This window comes from Lagenorhynchus albirostris, chromosome 5, assembly GCF_949774975.1.
Source record: "Lagenorhynchus albirostris chromosome 5, mLagAlb1.1, whole genome shotgun sequence".
Classification (NCBI taxonomy): domain Eukaryota; kingdom Metazoa; phylum Chordata; class Mammalia; order Artiodactyla; family Delphinidae; genus Lagenorhynchus; species Lagenorhynchus albirostris.
The window spans coordinates 130,503,564-130,526,757 of record NC_083099.1 but is presented as its reverse complement, the minus strand read 5'-3'; the positions used below and the strand labels follow the sequence as shown (position 1 = coordinate 130,526,757).

The following is a 23,194-nucleotide window of genomic DNA, read 5'->3' as shown; positions in this document are numbered from 1 at the left end:
TGTAGAGATTTAATCTGCTGCTCCTGATGCTGCTGGGAGAAATTTCCCTTTCTCTTCTTTGTTTGCACAGCTCCTGGGGTTCAGCTTTGGATTTGGCCCTGCCTCTGCATGTAGGTCACCTTTGGGCATCTTTTTTCCTCCCAGACAGGACAGGGTTAAAGTAGGAGCTGATTAGGGGGCTCTGGCTCACTCAGGCTGTGGGAAGGAAGGGGTATGGAATGCAGGATGACTGTGACAGCAGAAGCCAGCATGACATTGCAACAGCCTGAGGTGCATCATGTGTTCTCCTGGGGAAGTTGTCCCTGTACCACGGCACCCTGGCAGTGGCGGGCTGCACATGTTTCCAGGAAGGAAAGTGTGGATAGTGACGTGTGCTTGCACACAGGCTTCTTGGTGGCTGCAGCAGCCTTACCATTTCATGCCCGTCTCTGGTGTCTGCCCTGATAGCCATGGCTTGTGCCCGTTTCTGGAGCTCATTTAGGCAGTGCTATGAATCCCCTCTCCTTGCACACCCAGAAACAATGGTCTTTTGCCTCTTAGGCAGGTCTAGACATTTTCTCGGACTCTCTCCTGGCTAGCTGTGGTGAACTAGCCCCCTCCAGGCTGTGTTCACGTAGCACACCCCGGTCCTCTCCCTGGGATCCGACCTCCGAAGCCCGAACCTCAGCTCCCAGCCCTCACCCGCCCTAATAGGTGAGCAGACAAGCCTCTCAGGCTGGTGAGTGCTGGTCGGTACTGATCCTCTGTGCAGGAATCTCTCTGCTTTGCTCTGCACCCCTGTTGCTGCACTCTCCTCCATGGCTCCTAAGCTTCCCCTCTGTCCACCCTCCCACCCACCTACACCCCGTCTCCACCAGTGAAGCGTCTTCCTAGTGTGTGGAAACTTTTCCTCCTTCACAGCTCACTCCCAGAGGTGCAGGTCTCATCCCTATTTTTTGCCTCTGTTTTTTCTTTTTCTTTTGCCCTACCCAGGTACTTGGGGAGTTTCTTGCCTTTTGGGAAGTCTGAGGTCTTCTGCCAGCGTTCAGTAGGTGTTCTGTATAAATTGTTCCACATGTAGGTGTATTTCTGATGTATTTGTGGAAGGTGATCTCCAAATCTTACTCCTCTGCCATCTTGAAGTTCCCTCTAGCCGTCTTTATATATACAAGGTTGTTTTAAGTTGCTGATCTCTTAATTTCAAATGCAATTCCCATTTCCTGCATTTGTACTCTCCTCATGGTTGCTGTTTTTTTTTTTTTTTTTTTTTTTGCGGTATGCGGGCCTCTCACTGCTGCGGCCTCTCCCACTGCGGAGCACAGGCTCCGGACGCGCAGGCTCAGCGGCCATGGCCCACAGGCCCAGCCGCTCCGCGGCATGTGGGATCCTCCCGGACCGGGGCACGAACCCGTGTCCCCTGCATCGGCAGGCGGACTCTCAACCACTGCACCACCAGGGAAGCCCCGGTTGCTGGTTTTGATATCATATTTGGATGATATGTACAAAGTCATAAGTAGGATGACTTCCTACTTTTACTGTGTATTTCCCTTTATGGGTGAGCTTTCCCATTTGTGATTTTCTAGTTTCTAGTTGTGGTCCCTTCACCCCCCCACCACCCCTGCCTAGAGAAGTTCCTTTAGCATTTGATTCAAAGCTGGCTTGGTGTTAATTCTCTTAGCTTTTGTTTGCCTGTAAAGATATTAATTTGTCCACTGAATCTGAATGAGAACCTTGCTGGGTAGAGTATTCTTGGTTGTAGATTTTTCCCTTTCATCACTTTAAATATATCATGCCACTCCCTTCTGGCCTGCAGAGTTTCTGCTGAAAAATCAGCTGATAACCTTATGAGGATTCCCTTGTATGTTACTTGTTGCTTTTCCCTTGTTGCTTTTAGTATTTTTTCTCTGTATTTACTTTTGTTAGTTTGATTAATATGTGTCTCAGTGTGTTTCTCCTTGGGTTTATTCTGTATAGGACTCTCTGAACTTTCTGGACTTGGGTGACTATTTCCTTTCCCATGTTAGGAAAGTTTTCAATTATAATCTCTTCAAATATTTTCTCAGTCCCTTTCTCTTCTCTTCTTCTTCTGAGACCCTTGTAATGTGAATGTTGATGCATTTCATGCTGTCCAAGAAGTCTCTGATACTGTCCTCATTTCTTTTCATTATTTTTCTTTATTCTGTTCTGCAGCAGTGGTTTCTACCACTCTGTCTTCCAGCTCACTTACTCATTATTCTGTCTCACTTATTCTGCTATTGATTCCTTATTTTTTTTTCAATTATTGTGCTCTTCATCTCTATTTGTTTGTTCTTTAAGTCTTCTATCTCTATGTTAAACATTTCTTGTATCTTCTTGGTCTATGTCTCTATTCTGTTTCTGAGATTTTTGAATTATCTTTACTATCATTACTGTGAATTCTTTTTAGGTAGATTGCCTGGTCCTTCTTCATTTAGTTGTTCTTGTATGTTTTTATCTTACTTCTTCATCTGCAATACATTTCTCTGTTATCTTATTTTCTCTAATTTACTGTGTTTGTGGCTTCCTTTCTGAAGACTGCAGGGTCATACTTCCTCTTGCTTCTGGTGTCTACTCCCTGGTGGTTGAGGATGGTCCATGGGCTTGTGCAGGTTTCCTGGTGGGAGGGACTGGTGCCTGCCCTCTGGTGGGTGGAGCTGGGTCTTGTCTCTCTAGTGGGCAGGGCCATGTCAAGGGGTGTGTTTTGGGGTGTCTATGAGTTTAGTACAACTGTAGGCAACCTGTATGCTCATGGGTGGGACTGTGTTCCTGTCTTGCTGGTTGTTTGGCCTGAGGCATTTCAACACTGGAGCTACAGGCTGTTGGGTGGGGTCAGGAATTAGTGCCAATATGTGGACCTCTGGGAGAGCTCATGCATATTAATATTCCCTGGGACTTCCACTACCAGTGTCCTTGCCCTTACAGTGAACTACAACCAACTCTTGCCACCCCAGGAGAACCTCCAATATCCCTAAGTAAGTCTAGCTCATGTTTTTATGGAGGTAGTGTTTTGAGCTGGGTCCTAGTGTGATGAGACCTTGTGTGCACCTTCCAAGAGTGGAGTTTCTGTTTCTCCCAGTCCTGTGGAGTTCCTGCATTCAAGCCCTGATGGCCTTCAAGGCTAAATGCTCTGGGGGGTTCTTCCTCTCAATGCCAGACCCTCAGACTGTCTTGGAGAGCTATTTTTATGTGGGAACATTTCTGTGTAGCCTGAGTGGGTTTCTTTTTTTTTTTTTTTTTTTTTTTGGTGTGATGCTGTTTTTAGTATGGATGACTGCCACCTCTTTCTTCAGTGTATGCTGGCCGTTATCCCCTTGATAGGGGGTTTGACTATCATTGTGGTGACCAGAACCCTAGATATTGAGCAAGACCTCCCCTTTGTTCTGTCAGGGACAGGGTCTGCTCCCTAGTTGTTGGAGTGGAGGTCCCCATATCTGCTTTTAGCTGTGTTTCTGATCTGTGGTATGAGGTAGGTGGAATTGGAGCACTCCCACTGTGAGAGAAGCCAATGTGTATTCCTCCTCTGGAGGTGTTCACCTGTGATTGTGCTCTGTTGTGTCACATTTCCCCTGTTGTGCAGGTTCACAGAGTACACAGTTGTTGGCACTGCTCTTGGCTCCACCTTAACCCTGGGTAGGCCAGCTATTGGCCCTGGTGACTCTCACTCATTGTTTTCACCAGCCCAGCACAGTTCCACTGAAGTCAGGTCCTAGGACTGCAGTAGTTGTGCACCTGGACCCACTGTGAGAACTATGAAAGCAGCTCAGACTCAGGCTTGGCCCAACCCCCAAGTGTACGTGCCCACAAAGCCCACAGTTGCTAAAGCCAGACCTATCTCAGCTGTGGGAGAACTTGTCTGTTTGGTAGTTCCACAGGCTCTGAGTTTATGAAGCCATCACTGGAGATGGAAATCCAGCCATGAGGAGAGATTTCACCTCATCTTCCTTAGCCACATGGTCCCTGGGCTCAGCTGTGGTTTCAGCCCCACCTCTATGTGTGGGCCACCTACTGTCTTTTGCTCCTGAGGCTGCCAGAGCACACAAGCCTGCCAAGCAATGCTAGCTTTTCTAATCAGTAAACCTGTGTACAAAGTTTAGAATGCTCAGTTTAAGTAGCTTCTTCATCAGAAAACAAAACAATCTGTAAAAACAAAATTTCACTTGAACTATAATTTTCAGTGATACAATTAGGGGAAAAACATGAAATGGCCTTTTAGCCTATTTTTAATTCTTTTTAAAATCAAATATGATCAAAGGTGCATTTTTGTTATAGGAACTTAAGTTTTTACATAAAAATGCTTCTGAGCTAGGAATTTCTGTAATTTTTTTAAGGGTAGCACATCAAGTATACTAAAATTTCAGTTTCTCTATATTATGGTAATCCTGGGAATAATAATATAAACAATCAAATATGTAAACAAAAATAAAATGATCCTTTACTTTGTAAGGTTTTATAATTTAAATTGTTAATACTTTCTGGAGCTAGGATTAAATTTCACATTTACAGCATGAGGTGAAGAGCCTTTTCTCATCTCTGGACACAGCACACAGTCACTGAGGGCTGTGGCTTCAGTTCAACAACCTTAGCCATGGGTTGAAAGTAAACACGGAACATAAAAACTCATGGGGACAGAAGTTAAAGGGTAGTTCTGATAAATAATCCTGCTCAAACAAAATAAAAAGGCTAAGAAACCAAATTATTGGTTATCTCTCACCCTAGAGATGAAGAATTAGGTGACTTTCATCTACCTGACTGGTCACCATATAATCAGAACAAAAAGTCAGATTCCCAATTGTTGTTGCCACCAATGGAGAACACCTTGTGCAAATCAAATTCACATACACATAGGGCCTTTGCCTATGTTCTTAATCCCCATTAGTCCCTAGACTTGGTCATGGCTCAAACTGAGGTGTTCTGAGACACAAAAGCCTCCCCTGACTATGCACTGGAGATGGCACTGGGGAGACGGCCCAGTGGTACGGGACTAGATGTGGATCTACTGGTCCTTGCAGCCAGTTTTGGAAGAGAAATAGCTCAAACTACAAGTGAGGCAAGATATTTTCACTTTGACATACTTGAGGAAAAATCAGATTCAAAACATAGAATCAGAAGAAAAGAAACTGGAAAAAATAACAGAAACAGAGAAAAGTAGTCTTTCCAATTCTCAAAAAAGAAATCTCTGGAGAGGAGCTTCAAGATGGTGGAAGAGTAAGATGCAGAGATCACCTTCCTCTCCACAAATACATCAGAAATAAATCTACATGTGGAACAGTTCTTACAGAACACCTACTGAACGCTGGCAGAAGACCTCAGCCTTCCCAAAAGGCAACAAACCCCCATGTACCTGAGTAGGGCAAAAGAAAAAACAGAGACAAAAGAATAGGGATGGGGCCTGCACCAGTGGGAGGGTGCTGTGAAGGAGGAAAGGTTTCCACACACTAGGAAGCCCCTTTGTGAGCGGAGACGGCCGGTGGCGGAGGGGAGAGCTTCGGAGCCACGGAGGAGAGTGCAGCAACAGAGGTGCAGAGGGCAAAGCAGAGAGATTCCCGCACAGAGGATCGGTGCCAATCAGCACTCACCAGCCCGAGAGTCTTGTCTGCTCACCCACTGGGGCGGGTGGGGGCTGAGGCTTGGGTTTCAGTCAGATCCCAGGGAGAGGACTAGGGATGACAGCATGAACACAGCCTGAAGGGGCAAGTGCGCCACAGCTAGTCAGAAGGGAGTCGGGGAAAATGCCTGGAGCTGCAAAAGAGGCAAGAGACTTTTTCTTGCCTCTCTGTTTCCTGGTGCATGAGGAGAGGGGATTAACAGTGCCACTTAAAAGAGCTCCAGAGATGGGCGCGAGCCATGGCCATCAGCATAGACCCCAGAGACGGGCATAGGATGCTAAGGCTGCTGCTGCCACCACCAAGAAGCCTGTGTGCAAGCACAGGTCACTCTCCACACCTCCCCTCCTAGGAACTTGTGCAGCCCGTCACTGCCAGGGTCCCGTGATCCAGGGACAACTTCCCTGGGATAACACACGGCATGCCTCAGCGGTTGCAATGTCACTCTGGCCTCTGGTGCCGCAGGCTCGCCCCACATCCGTACCCCTCCCTCACTCCCAGCCTGAGTGAGCCAGAGCACCCGAATCAGATGCTCCTTTAACCTCGTCCTGTCTGAGTGAAGAACAGACGCCCTCAGGCGACCTACATGCAGAGGTGGGTCCAAATACAAAGCTAAACCCCAGGAGCTGTTCGAACCAAAAGAGAAAGGGAAATCTCTCCCAGCAGCTACAGGAGCAAAGGATTAAATCTCCACAATCAACTTGATGTACCCTGCATCTGTGGAATACCTGAATAGACAACGAAACATCCCAAATTGAGGAGGTGGACTTTGGGAGCAAAGATATATATATTTGCTTCCCTTTTTTGATTCTTGTGAGTGTGTATGTGTATGTTTCTGTGTGTGATTTTGTCTGTATAGCTTTGTTTTTACCATTTGTCCTAGGGTTATATCTGTCCTTATTTTTTTTTTAACTTTTTAAAAATTTTTTCTTAATAATTATATTTTATTTTAATAACTATTTTATTTTATCTTCTTTCTTTCTTTCTTTCTTTCTTTCTTTCTTTCTTTCTTTCTTTCTTTCCTTCTTCCTTTCTTTCTATTTTTTCTCACTTTTATTCTGAGCTGTGGGGATGAAAGGCTCTTGGTGCTCCAGCCAGGTGTCAGGATTGTGCCTCTGAAGTGGGCAAGCCAAGTTCAGGACACTGCTCCACGAGAGACCTCCCATCTCCACATAATATCAAATGGCGAAAATCTCCCAGAGGTCTCCATCTCAATGCCAAGACCCAGCTTCACTCAACGACCAGCAAGCTACAGTGCTGGACACCCTATACCAAAAAACAGCAAGACAGGAACAAAACACCATCCATTAGCAGAGAGGTGGCCTAAAATCATAATAAGGCCACAGACACCCCAAAACACACCACCAGATGTGTACCTGCTCACCAGAAAGACAAGATGCAGCTTCACCCACCAGAACACAGACACTAGTCCCCTCCACCAAGAAGCCTACACAGTGCACTGAACCAACCTTAGCCACTGGGGACAGACACCAAAAACAACGGGAACTACAAACCAGCAGCCTGCTAAAAGGAGACCCCAAACACAGTAATTTAAGCAAAATGAGAAGACTGACAAACAAACAGCCAAAGAAGGAGCAAAGCCAAAACCCACCAGACCTAACAAATGGGGAGGAAATAGGCAATTTACCTCAAAAAGAATTCAGAATAATGATAATAAAGATGATCCCAAATCTTGGAAATAGAATGGAGAAAATACAAGAAATGTTTAACAAGGACCTAGAAGAACTAAAGTACAAACAAACAGTGATGAACAACACAATAAATGAAATTAAAAATTCTCTAGAATGGATCAATAGCAGAATAACTGAGGTAGAACAACGGATAAGTGACCTGGAAGATAAAATAGTGGAAATAACTACCACAGAACAGAAGAGAAAAAAGAATGAAAAGATTGAGGACAGCCTCAGAGATCTCTGGGACAACATTAAATGCACCAACATTCGAATTATAGGGGTCCCAGAAAAAGAAGAGAAAAAGAAAGGGACTGAGAAAATATTTGAAGTGAAGTTGAAAACTTCCCTAATATAGGAAAGGAAATAGATAAGTCCAGTAAGCACAGAGAGTCCCAAGCAGGATAAATCCTAGGAGAAACATGCCAAGATACATATTAATCAAACTATCAAAAATTAAATACAATGAAAAAATATTAAAAGCAGCAAAGGAAAAACAACAAATAACACATAAGGACATCCCCATAAGGTTAACAGCTGAGCTTTCAGCAGAAATTGTGCAAGCCAGAAGGGAGTGGCAGGACATATTTAAAGTGATGAAGGAGAAAATCCTACAACAAAATTACTCTACACAGCAGGATCTCATTCAAATTTGATGGAGAAATTAAAACCTTTAAAACCTTTACAGACAAGCAAAAGCTAAGAGAATTCAGCACCACAAATGCTAAGGGAACTTCTCTAGGCAGGAAACACAGAGGAGGAAAAGACCTCTAATAACTAACCCAAAACAATTAAGAAAATGGTAATAGGAATATACATATCCATAATTACCTTAAATGTAAATGGATTAAATATTCCAACCAAAAGACATAGACTGGCTGAATGGATACAAAAACAAAACCCATATATATGCTGTCTACAAGAGACCCACTTCAGACCTAGGGACACATACAGACTGAAAGTCACGGGATGGAAAAAGATATTCCATGCAAATGGCAATCAAAAGAAAGCTGGAGTAGAAATTCTTGTATCAGACAAAATATACTTTAAAATAAGGACTATTACAAGAGTCAAAGAAGGACACTACATAATGATCGAGGGATTAACCCAAGAAGAAGATATAACAATTGTAAATATTTATGCACCCAACATAGGAGCACCTCAATACATAGGGCAAATACTAAGAGCCATAAAAGGGGAAATTGGCAGTAACACAATCATAGTATAGGACTTTAACCCCCCACTTTCACCAATGGACAGATCATCCAAAATGAAATTAAATAAGGAAACACAAGTTTTAAATGATACAGTAAACAAAATGGACTTAGTTGATATTTATAGGACATTCCATCCAAAAACAACAGAATACAAATTCTTCTTAAGTGCTCATGGAACATACTCCAGGATAGATCATATGTTGGGTCACAAAACAAACCTTGGTGAATTTAAGAAATTTGAAATCATATCAAGTATCTTTCCGACCAAAACGCTATGAAACTATATATCAACTACAGGAAAAGAGTCTGTAAAAAATACAAACACATGGAGGCTAAAGAATATACTACTTAATAACCAAGAGATAACTGAATAAATCAAAGAGGAAATCAAAATATTCCTAGAAACAAATGACAATGAAAACACGAAAACAAAACCTATGGGATGCAGCAGAAGCAGTTGTAACAGGGAAGTTTATAGCAATACAATCCTACCTTAGGAAACAAGAAACATCTCAAATAAACAACCTAACCTTAACCTAAAACAATTAGAGAAAGAAGAAGAACAAAAAAAAAAAACCCAAAGTTAGCAGAAGGAAAGAAATCATAGATCAGATCAGAAATAAATGAAAAAGAAATGAAGGAAAACATAGCAAAGATCAATAAAACTAAAAGCTGGTTCTTTGAGAAGATAAACAAAAGTGATAAACCATTAGCCAGACTCATCAAGAAAAAAGGGAGAATACTCAAATCAATAGAATTAGAAATGAGAAAGGAGAAGTAACAACTGACACTGCAGAAATACAAAGGATCATGAGAGATTACTACAAGCAACTTTATGCCAATAAAATGGACAACCTCAAAGAAATGAACAAATTCTTAGAAAAGCACAACCTTCAGAGACTGAACCAGGAAGAAATAGAAAATATGAACAGACCAAAAACAAGAACTGAAATTGAAATTGCGATTAAAAATCTTCCAACAAACAAAAGCCCAGGACCAGATGGCTTCACAGGTGAATTCTATGAAACATTTAGAGAAGAGCTAACACCTATCCTTCTCAAACTCTTCCAAAATATAACAGAGGGAAGAACACTCCCAAACTCATTCTACGAGGCCACCATCACCCTGATACCAAAACCAGACAAGGATGTCACAAAGAAAGAAAACTACAGGCCAATATCACTGATGAACATAGATGCAAAAATCCTCAACAAAATACTAGCAAACAGAATCCAACAGCACATTAAAAGGATCATACACCATGATCAAGAGGGATTTATCCCAGGAATGCAAGGATTCTTCAATATATGCAAATCAATCAATGTGATACACCATGTTAACAAATTGAAGGAGAAAAAGCATATGATCATCTCAATAGATGCAGAAAGCTTTCGACAAAATTCAACACCATTTATGATAAAAACCCTCCAGAAAGTAGGCATTGAGGGAACTTTCCTAAACATAATAAAGGCCGTATATGACAAATCCACAGCCAACATTGTCCTCAATGGTGAAAAACTGAAACCATTGCCACTAACATCAGGAACAAGACAAGGTTGTCCACTCTCACCACTATTATTCAACATAGTTTTGGAAGTTTTAGCCACAGCAGTCAGAGAAGAAAAAACATAAAGGGAATTCAAATCGGAAAAGAAGTAAAACTGTCACTGTTTGCAGATGACATGATGCTATACATAGAGAATCCTAAAGGTGTTACCAGAAAACTACTAGAGCTAATCAATTAATTTCGTAAGGTAGCAGAATACAAAATTAATGCACAGAAATCTCTAGCATTCCGATACACTAATGATGAAATATCTGAAAGTGAAATTAAGAAAACACTACCATTTACCATTGCAACAAAAAGAATAAAATAGGAATAAACCTACCTAAGGAGACAAAAGACCTGTATGCAGAAAATTATAAAACACTGATGAAAGAAATTAAAGATGATACAAATCGATGGAGAGATATACCATGTTCTTGGTTTGGAAGAATCAACATTGTGAAAATGACTCTACTACCCAAAGCAGTTTACAGATTCATTTCAATCCCTGTCAAACTACTACTGGCATTTTTCACAGAACTAGAACAAAAAATTTCACAATTTGTATGGAAACACAAATGACCCCGAATAGCCAAAACAATCTTTAGAATAAAAACGGAGCTGGAGGAATCAGGCTCCCTGACTTCAGACTATACTACAAATCTACAGTAGTCAAGAAAGTATGGTACTGGCACAAAAACAGAAATATAGATAAATGGAACAGGATAGAAAGCCCAGAGATAAACCCACACACCTATGGTCAACTAATCTATGACAAAGGAGGCAAGGATATACAATGGAGAAAAGACAGCCTCTTCAATAAGTGGTGCTGGGAAAACCAGACAGCTACATGTAAAAGTATGAAATTAGAACACTCCCTAACACCATACACAAAAATAAACTCAAAATGGATTAAAGACCTAAATGTAAGGCCAGACACTAGAAAACTCTTAGAGGAAAACATAGGCAGAACACTCTATGACATAAATGACAGCAAGATCCTTTCTGACCCTGCTCCTAGAGAAATGGAAATTAAAGCAAAAATAAACAAATGGGACCTAATGAAACTTAAAAGCTTTTGCATGGCAAAGGAAACCATAAACAAGATGAAAAGACAACCCTCAGAATGGGAGAAAATATTTGCAAATGAAGCAAGTGAAACAGGAATAATCTCCAAAATTTACAAGCAGCTCATGTAGCTCAATAACAAAAAGACAAACAACCAAATCCAAAAATGGACAGAAGACCTAAATAGACATTTCTCCAAAGAAGATACACAGATTGCCAACAGACACATGAAAGGATGCTCAACATCATTAATCATTAGAGAAATGCAAATCAAAACTACAATGAGATATCATCTCACACCGGTCAGAATGGCCATCATCAAAACATCTGCAAACAATAAATGCTTGAGAGGGTTTGGAGAAAAGGGAACCCTCTTGCCCTCTTGGTGGGAATGTAAATTGATACACCCACTATGGAGACGTGTATGGAGGTTCCTTAAAAAGCTAAAAGTAGCACTACCGTACAACCCAGCAATCCCACTACTGGGCATATACCCTGAGAAAACCATAATTCAAAAAGAGTCATGTACCAAAATGTTCATTGCAACTTTATTTACAATAGCCAGGACATGGAAGCAGCCTACTCATCCATCAACAGATGAATGGATAAACAAGATATGGCCCATATATACAATGGAATATTACTCAGCCATAAAAAGAAAGGAAATTGAGTTATTTGTAGTAGGTGGATGCACCTAGAGTCTGTCATACAGAGTGAAGTAAGTCATAAAGAGAAAAACAAATACCATATGCTAACACATATATATGGAATCTAAGAGAAAAAAAAAAGGTCATGAAGTACCTAGGTGCAAGACGGGAATAAAGACACAGACCTACTTAGAGAATGGACTTGAGGATAAGGGGTGGGGGAAGGTAAGCTGTGATAAAGTGAGAGAGTGGCATGGACATATATGCACTACGAAACTTAAAATAGATAGCTGGTGGGAAGCAGCCGCATAGCACAGGGAGATCAGCTTGGTGCTTTGTGACCACCTAGAGGGGTGGGATAGGGAGGGTGGGAGGGAGGGAGATGCAAGAGAGAAGAGATATGGGCACATATGTATATGTATTACTGATTCATTTTTTTATAAAGCAAAAACTAGCACACCATTGTAAGGCAATTATACTCCAATAAAGTTGTTAAAAAAATGAAAAAGAAAAGTAGGCTCCTAAAATGGTAAAGATGAACTGGTTTACAGGGCAGAAATAGAGACACAGATGTAGAGAACAAATGTATGGACACCAAGGGGGGAAAGTGAGGGGGTGGGGGGTGGGATGAATTGGGAGATTGGAATTGACATGTATACACTAATATGTATAAAATAGATAACTAATAAAACCTGCTGTATAAGAAAGAAATAAAATTAAAAAAATATACCTATTACTAGAGTTAAATGCTAGCCACTTACTTCCTCAATTCTAAAATATATATATTTTATTTGGACCATAAATATCATCTTGGGAAAGAGCATACAAATGAAACATTAATGAAAACTTTTATTTTTCTTCTTTTATCTCTTAATTTTTGTCTCTTGGCCATCAAATTATGTGTCTGATAAGAGAGAAGAAAGTCACACCATTTGACTCACTTGCTATTAAGCAGTTGTTGTCAAAAGGTCTAATACAGAGTAGAAATTAAAGCTAATTCCTAAAATAGGGACAATAGTTTAAGTATTGTTTTCAGTTAAGTATACTATAATTGTCCTCTGTGCAAATGCTTCTACATAAGGCAAGCAAATTGTAATTATGACTAATATAATTATATATCATTATCTAAATTGTGTATGCTTCAGCCTTGGCCCAGAAAATGGATTCCTTATGGACCTTATTCATCATATCCAGGAATTAGTCATTGTCTATTCACCCTGATCAATAATGCATTGGTGATTTCATAAAAGCTTATCAACAATTAGTTTTTGAAGAAAGAACATATACAAAATGTTCATCTAGGGTTGGGAGGAAGAAAGACAGAGGTAATTGTGTCAGTTAGGGAAACCTGATTTCGAAGGTTAAAAGATATTTCAGTTCAGTAAAGGACCAGGCAGGGTGTCTTTGTAGATATTGAGGCAGGAAAAGAAGCATTGTTAGAGCATGAAAAGGGGACTTTTTACCACTTGGATGAGCAGGGAAGAGAAACGGGAAGTGGGAGTTACTCTGCACCAGTGATTGGAACACTAAATCCAAGAATAAAACTAGCACAACAGGATCCAAACAAAGGGACACAGTAGACACACTTAGTGGAAATAAAATTGGATTTCTGACCTGGGTTTTAAGACCTTGCTATGAGCTATATGCTACATCAAGAGATAAATGCTACCAATTTCTGTACATTTTCAGAGAGCTCCATAAACTCTGGACAATGTATCAAATTGACTCACAGCATGACCCCCACAAAGGAAAAGTTGCCTTTAGGAAAAAGCTTTCTGAAAATCCTATAGAACTTAATGGAGATAACTACTTCTTTCCAAACATATCAGGAAGAGGGTTAGAACTGCACATTTTTAGAAGCATGAAGAAGGGATTTGAAAACTGGCTTAGTCCAAACCCTTAACCCAGTAGAGGTTTCCACTGAACCAAAGTCATAGACAAATTGTTCTCCACTCTCAGGCAAATGCTATAACCTGAATGCAGTAGCTTATTTAGCAACTCTCAGTTAACCCATCAACCTATGAAGCCAGCCTTTGACTTGCAAAATAAAGAGGAGTGACCTGCATACAAAAAGTATGACTGGGGTATGATGAGGAGGAAAAGGAAATTACAATATTAGGAGATGTACCTAAATATACACAAGAGGATGCTCCCTACTTGCCTTTGATATTGATTTGATTTTTTTTTTGTCCCAATGCAGAGAATGCAATTACCTATATCTCAGAAAGTGTAACAACAGGTGTTACTATTGACCATAAAAATATGCCATCTCGGGTTTCCCTGGTGGTGCAGTGGTTGAGAGTACGCCTGCAGATGCAGGGGACACGGGTTCGCGCCCTGGTCCGGGAAGATCCCACATGCCGTGGAGCGGCTGGGCCCGTGAGCCATGGCCGCTGAGCCTGCGCGTCCGGAGCCTGTGCTCCGCAAAGGGAGAGGCCACAACAGTGAGAGGCCCGCGTACCACAAAAAAAAAAAAAAAAAAAATGCCATCTCTTTTTTAAAGGTGGTGCTAATGTTTAACATTATGGCTTCCATTGGCAATAAACTCTGAAGGCAAAGTTCTAGGATCTATAAAAAGCCTTTCTCTACATGTGTCATAGCACTTTAACTTACATCTAGTTTGACCATATAAGCTGCTTAGATGAGACTTGTAATGTCATTTCCTGACATTAATTTGATTTAACTTCCAGTATTATCAAGTGATAAAGTGTACTTCTGTCATGATATCCATTCCATCTGAATGGTAGTTAGAAAATAGTTAGTTTTGTGCTAATTGTGTTGGTTCCTGACAAATTGGTTCCATAGCATATTCTTTATGTGGGAACTTTAATAGCAATGCTTTCATCAAGAAACTCTGTCCATCCTGCTGTGGAACTCATTCTATTAATACTTAATGGTGTACAAGTTGTTGGGACAGGAAGATGAAGGAATTATGCTGTCCCTATGTTCATACATAGACATGAGAATACATTTCCATAAATTTTGTTCTATGAGAACTACCTGCTAACCAACCTTCTGCTTACAATCTTGACTTTCTCTGAGTCATCCTCCTCAATTCTGACAAAATGATCTTCCTGTAATGCACACCTGCCCATGACACTCCTAGGCTTGAAACACTCCAATAATCCCCAAATGTCTATAGAGCAAAGTCCAAGCACATTAGTATGATTCACAACACCATTATGAACAGAAACCTATTCTCCTTCCCAGGCTCATTTCTCATCATTCCTTACCTCACATGATGGATCCATGACAAACATAATTTATTTTGTGTTTCATGCTTTTACTCAGTCTATGAGTTTTTGCTTGGTCAACTAACTTCTCATCCTTTGAGAGTTCAGGCATTCTTTCCTCCAGGAGCATGTCACTGGCTCTCTTTTTTTCCTTGCAGTTGGGATAAGTACGATCCATACTTCTTTCTTTAGTTACTATGTGCGAATTTTTATCCTCACACTTGGGTGCTTCATTGAAATACATTAATGTGCTTATTCCTACTAAACTATAAACTACTAGGTGTTGTATTCCCAGATACTTCCTGGCACCAGGAAGATGAGATCCAAGAGCACCAATGGGATAAGTCCCAGTCTTAGCAGTCAGGCAGAGAAAGCAAAGTTTCCCTTCCTCTGCCTCTTTGTTCCTTTTTTTATTCAGGCCCTCATTGCATTAGATAACGCCCACTCACATTGGAGAGGGCAATTGCTTTATTGATTCAAATGGAAACACCCTCACAGACACACCTGGAGATAATGCTTAACCAGAAAACTGAGCATCCCGTGACCCAGTCAAGTTGACACATAAAATTAACCATCACAACTGCAAATGTAAAGTCAAGCTTTAGACTCATTTATAGGTGACATAAATTCAGTATGTACTTTATGTGTTGAGGGAAATTGAATGAATATGAAATTACATTTCAGGACAATGAATCTGATATTGCTTTGTAAAATGAAATACAGAAGAGACCAGAAAAAGCTACACATATGAGTACTGATACTGGAGGTAATAAAAGCCAAATTCTAGAGTTATGAATGTGGGGAAGGAAAATAAGAGATAGTTATAAAAATAATCACTGTTAAACTTTTAAATGTATTCAATGTGTTAAGAGTTGTGTTAAGTGCCATTTAAATCTCTCAAAAACCCTGCATGGATAAACACTGAAATCTGAGATAAACCAGATTCAGGTTAAATAACCTTCCTGAAGTCATACTTCAGAGATTTAAAAGCAGCTCTGTGATAACCTCATACTCTTTCCACTGCATTGCTTCTGCCTCTTGGCCAAATGGGTAAATATATTCAACATACACACATGATGTGAACACTGTGGATATAGTGTAGCTCTCGGGATCTTTTTCACATCTTACACATATCTGATGAATTTGGTAAAGTCAGGAGAGAGAAAATAGCTAAGTGAATACAAAAGACTGAGTTCTCTTTTATCCTCATTTGTAAGTCAACTCAAGTAGGCAAGCTTACCAAGAATCACCTAATGATTGAAGCTCAAGACCCTCTGGGGCCACTATTTTTTATTTAATGAAACTACCAAAGATCTCCAATGTCAGTTCTGTGAAGGGCAGACTACTGTGATTCTTAGTTCCTCAAATGATGTTGATACATGTGGTAGGCTGAACAGTGGTCCCCCCACAAAGATATACATGTCCCAATCTCTGGAATTTGCAATTGTTACCTTATATAAAAACAATGGCAAAAAGATTGCATATGTGATTAAATGAAGGATTTTTCTTTTTTCTTTTTTTTTTAAATTGGGTTATAGTTGCTTTACAATGTTGTATTAGTTTCTACTGTACAACAAACTGAATCAGCTATATGTATACATATATCCCTTCCCTCTTGGACCTCCTTCCCACCCACCTACCCCCCCAAATCCCACCCATCTAGGTCACCACAGAGCACCAGGTGAGCTCCCTGTGCTACACAGCAGGTTCCCACTAGCTATCTGTTTTACACATGGCAGTGCACATACATCAGTCCCAATCTCCCAATTCATCCCACCCCCTCCCTCTGTCCACACATCTATTCTTTATGTCTGTGTCTGTATTGCTGCCCTGCAAATAGATTCATCTGTATCATTTTTCTAAATTCCACATATATGCATTAATATACGATATTTGGTTTTCTCTTTCTTACTTCACTCTGTGTGACAGTCTCTAGGCCCATCCACATCTCTAAAAATGGCCCAATTTTGTTCCTTTTTATGGCTGAGTAATATTCCATTGTATATATGTACCACATCTTTCTATCCATTCATCTGTCGATAGACATTTTCTTTAAACAGCAAACATTTATTTCTCACAGTTTTGGATGCTGGAAGTCTAAGATCAGGGTGCCAGAAATGTTGGGTTCTTGGTGAGGCCTCTCTTTCTGGTTTGCAGATGGCTGCCTTCTTGCTCTCACATGGCTGAGAGAGATCACCTCTCTCATATATCTTTTTGCCCTCGTTTTTTGAGAAATAATTGTCATACATCACTGTATAAGCTTAAGGAGAAGAGCATGATGGTTTGATTTACAGATCTTATGAACTGATTACCACAGTAGATTCAGCTAACATCCATCTTTTTATGTTTTTATGATATTTAGCATTCTCTTTTCTCGACTCAAAAAACTCCCTTTAGCATTTCTTGTAAGGCAGTTCTAGTGGTAATGAACTTCCTCAGATTTTGCTTGCTCAGGAAAAGTCTTTATTCCTCTCTTGTTTCTGAAGGACAGCTTCACCAGGAATAGAATTCTTGGTTGACAGTTATTTTCTTTTTTTGTTTTGGGGTTTTATTTGCGGTACACAGGGCTCTCACTGCTGTGGCCTCTCCCGTTGCAGAGCACAGGCTCCGGACGTGCAGGCTCAGTGGCCATGGCTCACGGGCCCAGCCGCTCTGTGGCATGTGAGATCCTCCCGGACCGGGGTATGAACCCGTGTCCCCTGCATCGGCAGGCAGACTCCCAACCACTGCGCCACCAGGGAAGCCTGACAGTTATTTTCTTTTAATATTTTGAATATTTCATGTCATTTTCTCTTAGCCTGAAAAGTTTCTCCTGAGAAATCCACCAATAGTCTTACAGGGTTTCCCTTGTGTGTAACTTCTCTCTTTCTCTTGTTGTTCTTAAAATTCGTTGAAAAGAAAAACACTAATTTGAAAAGATACATGCATGTCAATATTCATAGCAGCATTATTTACAGTAGCCAAGATATAGAAACAACGTAACTATCCATCAACAGATGGATGGATAAAGAATATTACTCAGACATAAGAAAGAATGAAATCCTTCCATTTGCAACAGCATGAATGGACCTAGATAGAGGGTGTTATGCTTAGTGAAATAAGTCAGACAGAGAAAGACAAATACTCTACATTATCACTTATACGTGGAATCTAAAAAATAAAACAAATAATGTATATAGCCAAACAGAAAGAGACTCACAGATATAAAGGACAAACTCATGGTTACCAGTGGGGAAAGGGAAGGGAGAAGGGGTACGATAGGGGAATGGGATTAAGAGATATAAACTACTATGTATAAAATAGATAAGCAGCAAAGATATATTGTACAGCACAGGGAAATATTGCCATTGTTTTGATATTACTTTAAATGGAGTATAATCTGTAAAAATACTGAATCATTTTTGTGCACCAGAAACTAGTATAATATTATAAATCAACTATACTTCAACAAAAAATGAAAAATACAAATTCAACATAGTTATTTAATTCTTAAGTATAACTTGAACATAAGATAATGAAAGTTACCAACAAATAATAAACCATTCTGAAGAGAATCTTATTTCCAGGAGGAAGAAAATGAATATTGTTATTTTTTTGAATTGACAGCCTTATTGATCAAATTAGAGTACATTTATAGTGATTTATATACATCATTATTAAGTTCTTTGTATTGGTTGAGATTATGTTTGAAAAGATTGAATCAGTAAAAATGAGTGTTCTTAGAAAGTGTTTCCATAAGTCATCTGCACTGTGTTTGGCATGAAAACTTTTGTAATTATTCAAATATTATTTTAAATCTTTATGCTTTATGTTATCAGAACCACTAAAAGTATTGTCTTGAATGTATGTGTGTGTATAACCATATTTTATATATATACTATAATATATATACAGACATATAATATAAAAAAACTATATATATTCCATAGTTATGTATCTATAAAATAAAACATTCTCTCTTATAAAAAAAAATCCATTTTTTCTGACTTTTGAGAATTTAATTATAATGAGTCCTATTTGGATTCAACCTATTTGGGATCTTTTGGGCCTCATGGATCTGGATGTCCATTTTTCTCCCCAGGTTCAGGAAGTTTTCAGCCATTATTGCTTTAAATATACTTTCGGTCCCTTTCTCTTTCTCCTTACCTTCCTGGATTCCTGTAATGCAAATACTGTTTCTTTTCACTGTGTCCCATAATTCCCAAAGGATTTCTTCACTTTTAAAAAATGCTTTTTGCTTCTCTGACTGGGTAATTTTGACTGTCCTATCTTGCAGACCTTTCTTCTTCTGCATGGTCAATTCTACTTATGAAACTACTGAATTCTTCAGTTCAGTTATCGCATTTTTCAACTCTAGGATTTCTGTTTGGTTTTTTGTTTTGTTTAGGTTTGTTCTTTTTTTTTTTTTGATAGTTGCTATTTCTTTATCATATTTCTCATTTTGTTCATGCATTGTTTTCCTAATTTCATTTAGTGTCTGTTCATGTTTTCTTGTAGTTTACTAAACTTGCTTAAGAGGATTATTCTGAATTCTTTGTCTGACAGTTCACAGATCCCCATTTTTTAGTTATTTGTTTCCTTTGGTGGTGTCATATTGACCTGATTTTTTGTGATCCTTGATTCCTTACATTGGCATCTGCACATTTGGGCATTTGGGTTCTTCTTCCAGACTTTACAAGTTTGCTTTGGCAAAGACAGTTTTTGACCAGTCAGCTTAGTTTAAATTTCTGGGTGTGTCTGCAGGTAATGTCCTTGGGCAGGTGGGGGCTGCTATTATGGTCTATTCTGAGGCAAAGCAACAATTCAAACTCTAAGGACAAGGATGAGGATTGTGACACTGCCTGGGAACAGTTGGATGGGGCTGCTGGCTTGGTTTCCTACCCAAGTAAGGCTATAGGATGGGCTCCATGGTTGCCTGGATTCTCTGGTAAGGCTTACTAGAAGGTTGGGACTAGATACTACATACAGTAGTAGATGGGGCTACAAATTAGCTTCCTTGTCCTGGCAGGACAGCACGATGAGACCCAGGGCCTGAGTTCACCCTCATTATTTGGGGATTCAAATAGTATGCACTGATTCCTTGGTCAGGTGAGGCCACAAGTTTTTCTCTGCAGACTGGGAAAGCCATAAGCTCTGCTTTCTGTTCCAGTACCACTGTACATAAGGCTGATGGATGGGCTATTTCTGTGTGCTCCAGTTCTGTTCCCTGTCCAGACAAGATGAAGGCTGTATTCAGCAATGAGTAGAGCTATGAATTAGATTCCTTGTCCAGGCACAGCAGGACAAGCAACTCTAAATACAATAAAGCTGTTTGTTGTCTTAACTGAAGCTGACCTACATTACAAGTTCCCTAACTGAACAGGGCCACTGGCTTTGCTCTGCAAACTCTTGGCTCTGCTCACCTCTTGGTTCGTGTGCCACTGGACCACATAGCTTCCTGGAATTGTCTCCAGCCCTTCTGGTCAGATGGGGTCACAAGACAATCTTCACAGCAGGTGGAGCTGTGATTCAGCTCCTTGCCTGGATGTGGGCAAACCAGGCTCCAACGCTGGCAAAACTCCTCATTTGAGGATCCGAATCAAGTAGATCTATAGCCTACCTAGTTCTCTGGTCAGAATGTAGCTCCAACTAGATTTTTCAGATAAGTAAAGCCTCTGGTTAGGATTACTACTTTGGAACTGCAGGAATGAACTTGGTCTGCCAAGATCTGTGTGGTGGTCACTGCGAACACCTCCCTGCATCTCCATCACTGTCAGATTTCCAGTGGTCCAGCCCCACACATCCCCAAGCAATCCCTGAGGGGTGAGATCAGAGTAGGGGCTCCTGCAATGTTACCCACAATGCTGGGAGAGCTGGTTTTCCTCTGGGTTCTCTTTTCCCCCTGGAGGAACCAGAGGCTCAGGAGAGACCTCTCTGTGTGTTGCTGTGCTGGCCTGGGAAAAGGGCAATGCAGTCAACATGTAGCCACTTCTCTTACCGTCTAATGCAGTTTCTCTTGGTCTCTGTGTTGTGGGGGGCGGGGACGGGAGGGTGGTGCTTCAGCCTCTCCCCCATGTTCTAGGATTCTCTCAGTAGTGTCTTGTCCTTGAATAGTAGTTAATTTTCTCCTTGTGAAGATGAGGGAAACCAGGAAATTTCTGTGTCACCGTCTTGGTGATGTCACTCCAAATGAAGGATTTTTGAGATGGGGAGATTATCCTAGATTATTTGCATGGGCCCTAAATGCAATCACAACTGTCTTTATAAGAGAGAAGTAGAGGAGATTACACAGAAGAAGAAGAGGAGAAGGCAGAATGACCACAGAGGCAGAGACTGGAGTGATGCAACCACAAGACAAGGATTGCTGGCAGCTACCAGAAGCAGGAAGAGACAAGGAACCGAGTCTCCCTTGGGCCCCCAGAGGGAGCATGGCCCCACTGGCACTTTGGTTTCACTCAGTGATAATGATTTTGGACTTCTGCTCTGGCCTCCAGAATTGTGAGAGAATAACTTTCTGTTGTTTTAAGCCACCAGCTTGTAATAATTTGCTACATCAGCCACAGGAAAGTAATATAATACCCAAATGACATTGGAAAGACTAAATCACAAACACACTAAAAATTTGATAATACATCACTGGATTATATCATTTTCACATAGAAAAAAAGGGAGTTACTTCCCTTGAGAAGTACCTTGAAAAGTATTTGGAATGACCTTAGAAAGCTGAATATTATGACTTCCCAGATTTTGTTTACTCCATGTGCAGACAATTTTACAGTCATTCTTTCCAAACTCCCCATTTAAAGTGCCACTATTACAGATTTGACTGATGTTAAAATGTTAGAACTGACGAAATAAATGAGTGCTAATAAAACAGTGAAGTGTTCTGGTATCAAGTTACTGAACCAACACAATGGTTTATAACACCATGATGAAACCAAATAATTGGGTACTGTGATGAATTTGAGGTATTACAGTTTTAATGGTGTTAGGCTTATGATAAGTGTTAAACAGTAATGCCACGTTCCTTTTGTTCATAGGCTCAGTGGGATGGCTTGACTGGGCGTATCACCTTCAATAAAACCGATGGCTTGAGGAAGAATTTTGATCTGGACATTATTAGTCTCAAAGAGGAAGGAACTGAAAAGGTAACCTCCTCAATAATAAATTTGAAAATTAAAAAAAAGCACTGCTCATACATTTTTACTTGCATAAACAAGTAGGGGAATGATAAAGTGATTCTCTCAGCATGTTCATTTACGTCCAATTTTCTAGATCTCTCTCCCTGATATGCAGATAGATGTTGATGTGCTAGATTCTTAAATTGTGTGTGCTATTAATAGCAGTGCTAATGGTTATAGAGTGCTTCGTTTATATACAAGTATCATTATATTATCACATATATATAACCTTAGGGGTGGATGTCATTAGCCTCATTTCTCAAAGGTTTTAAGAAATTGAGTTTAGACTTGGGAAGTCAGAAGCTGTCGATGATTTATATTTGGAATGGCATCCAAGGGTTACTTAGAAATGAATTTTAATTTTACTCCATTTTGAGACTGGTGACAGAGGGACAAAATTAAGTAGGATAGAAAAGGCTTACTGAAGCAAACTAACTTTGCATCCCTAATTTTAGGAGGACATATGCCAAAAAATGGATTTTAATGTTGAGTTCTTATTTTAGGCTTATTTAGTTATAATTCTCAACCTCTCAATGATTTGAGTTCCATTCTTGTTACTATTTAGAGCAATGCAAATGTAAGCTATTTAATTAATAATAATAAAATAATTTGCCTCCTCTTTATTATACCAATTTTCGTATTCACAGCTATGCATTGGGATAATCAACACTTATAGTGTGAAGACTTTGCCCTTTAGAACCTTAAAAAAAAGATTTTGAAGCCCCCAGAACAACTATCTGAACACCAAAACTCTATAAGCCAACATTTTTTTCACTATAGGGGACAAAAAGCTTAATGTAAAAGAATGGCTTTGGGAACAATCAGTTTTACTTAGTTGAAATATTTCCATGATTTTTAAAATGAGATAAGGTTTCTATTTCTGTTTTGTTGCTTTTGTTAACTGAGACACATTTTTTTAAGGTCTTAACTATACCTCACCCCCAAATAGCTTAATTAAAATAAACAAAGATTAATTAGGCTGAATGTAAAAGGTGACCACCAGTGCTGAAATGTCTGAGGAAAATAATTAGT

General features: G+C 39.9%; 1 protein-coding gene across 9 annotated transcripts in view; it reads left to right on the top strand.

The window, feature by feature from the left end:
• GRIK1 (glutamate ionotropic receptor kainate type subunit 1) overlaps positions 1-23,194 on the top strand; it is a 417,625-nt gene that overhangs the window by 339,713 nt on the left and 54,718 nt on the right. For all 9 annotated transcript variants that reach the window (XM_060149425.1, XM_060149424.1, XM_060149419.1 and 6 more), the window contains one exon: positions 22,022-22,129. In XM_060149425.1, coding sequence (XP_060005408.1) covers positions 22,022-22,129 — 108 coding nt within the window. The remainder of the gene's footprint in view (positions 1-22,021; positions 22,130-23,194) is intronic.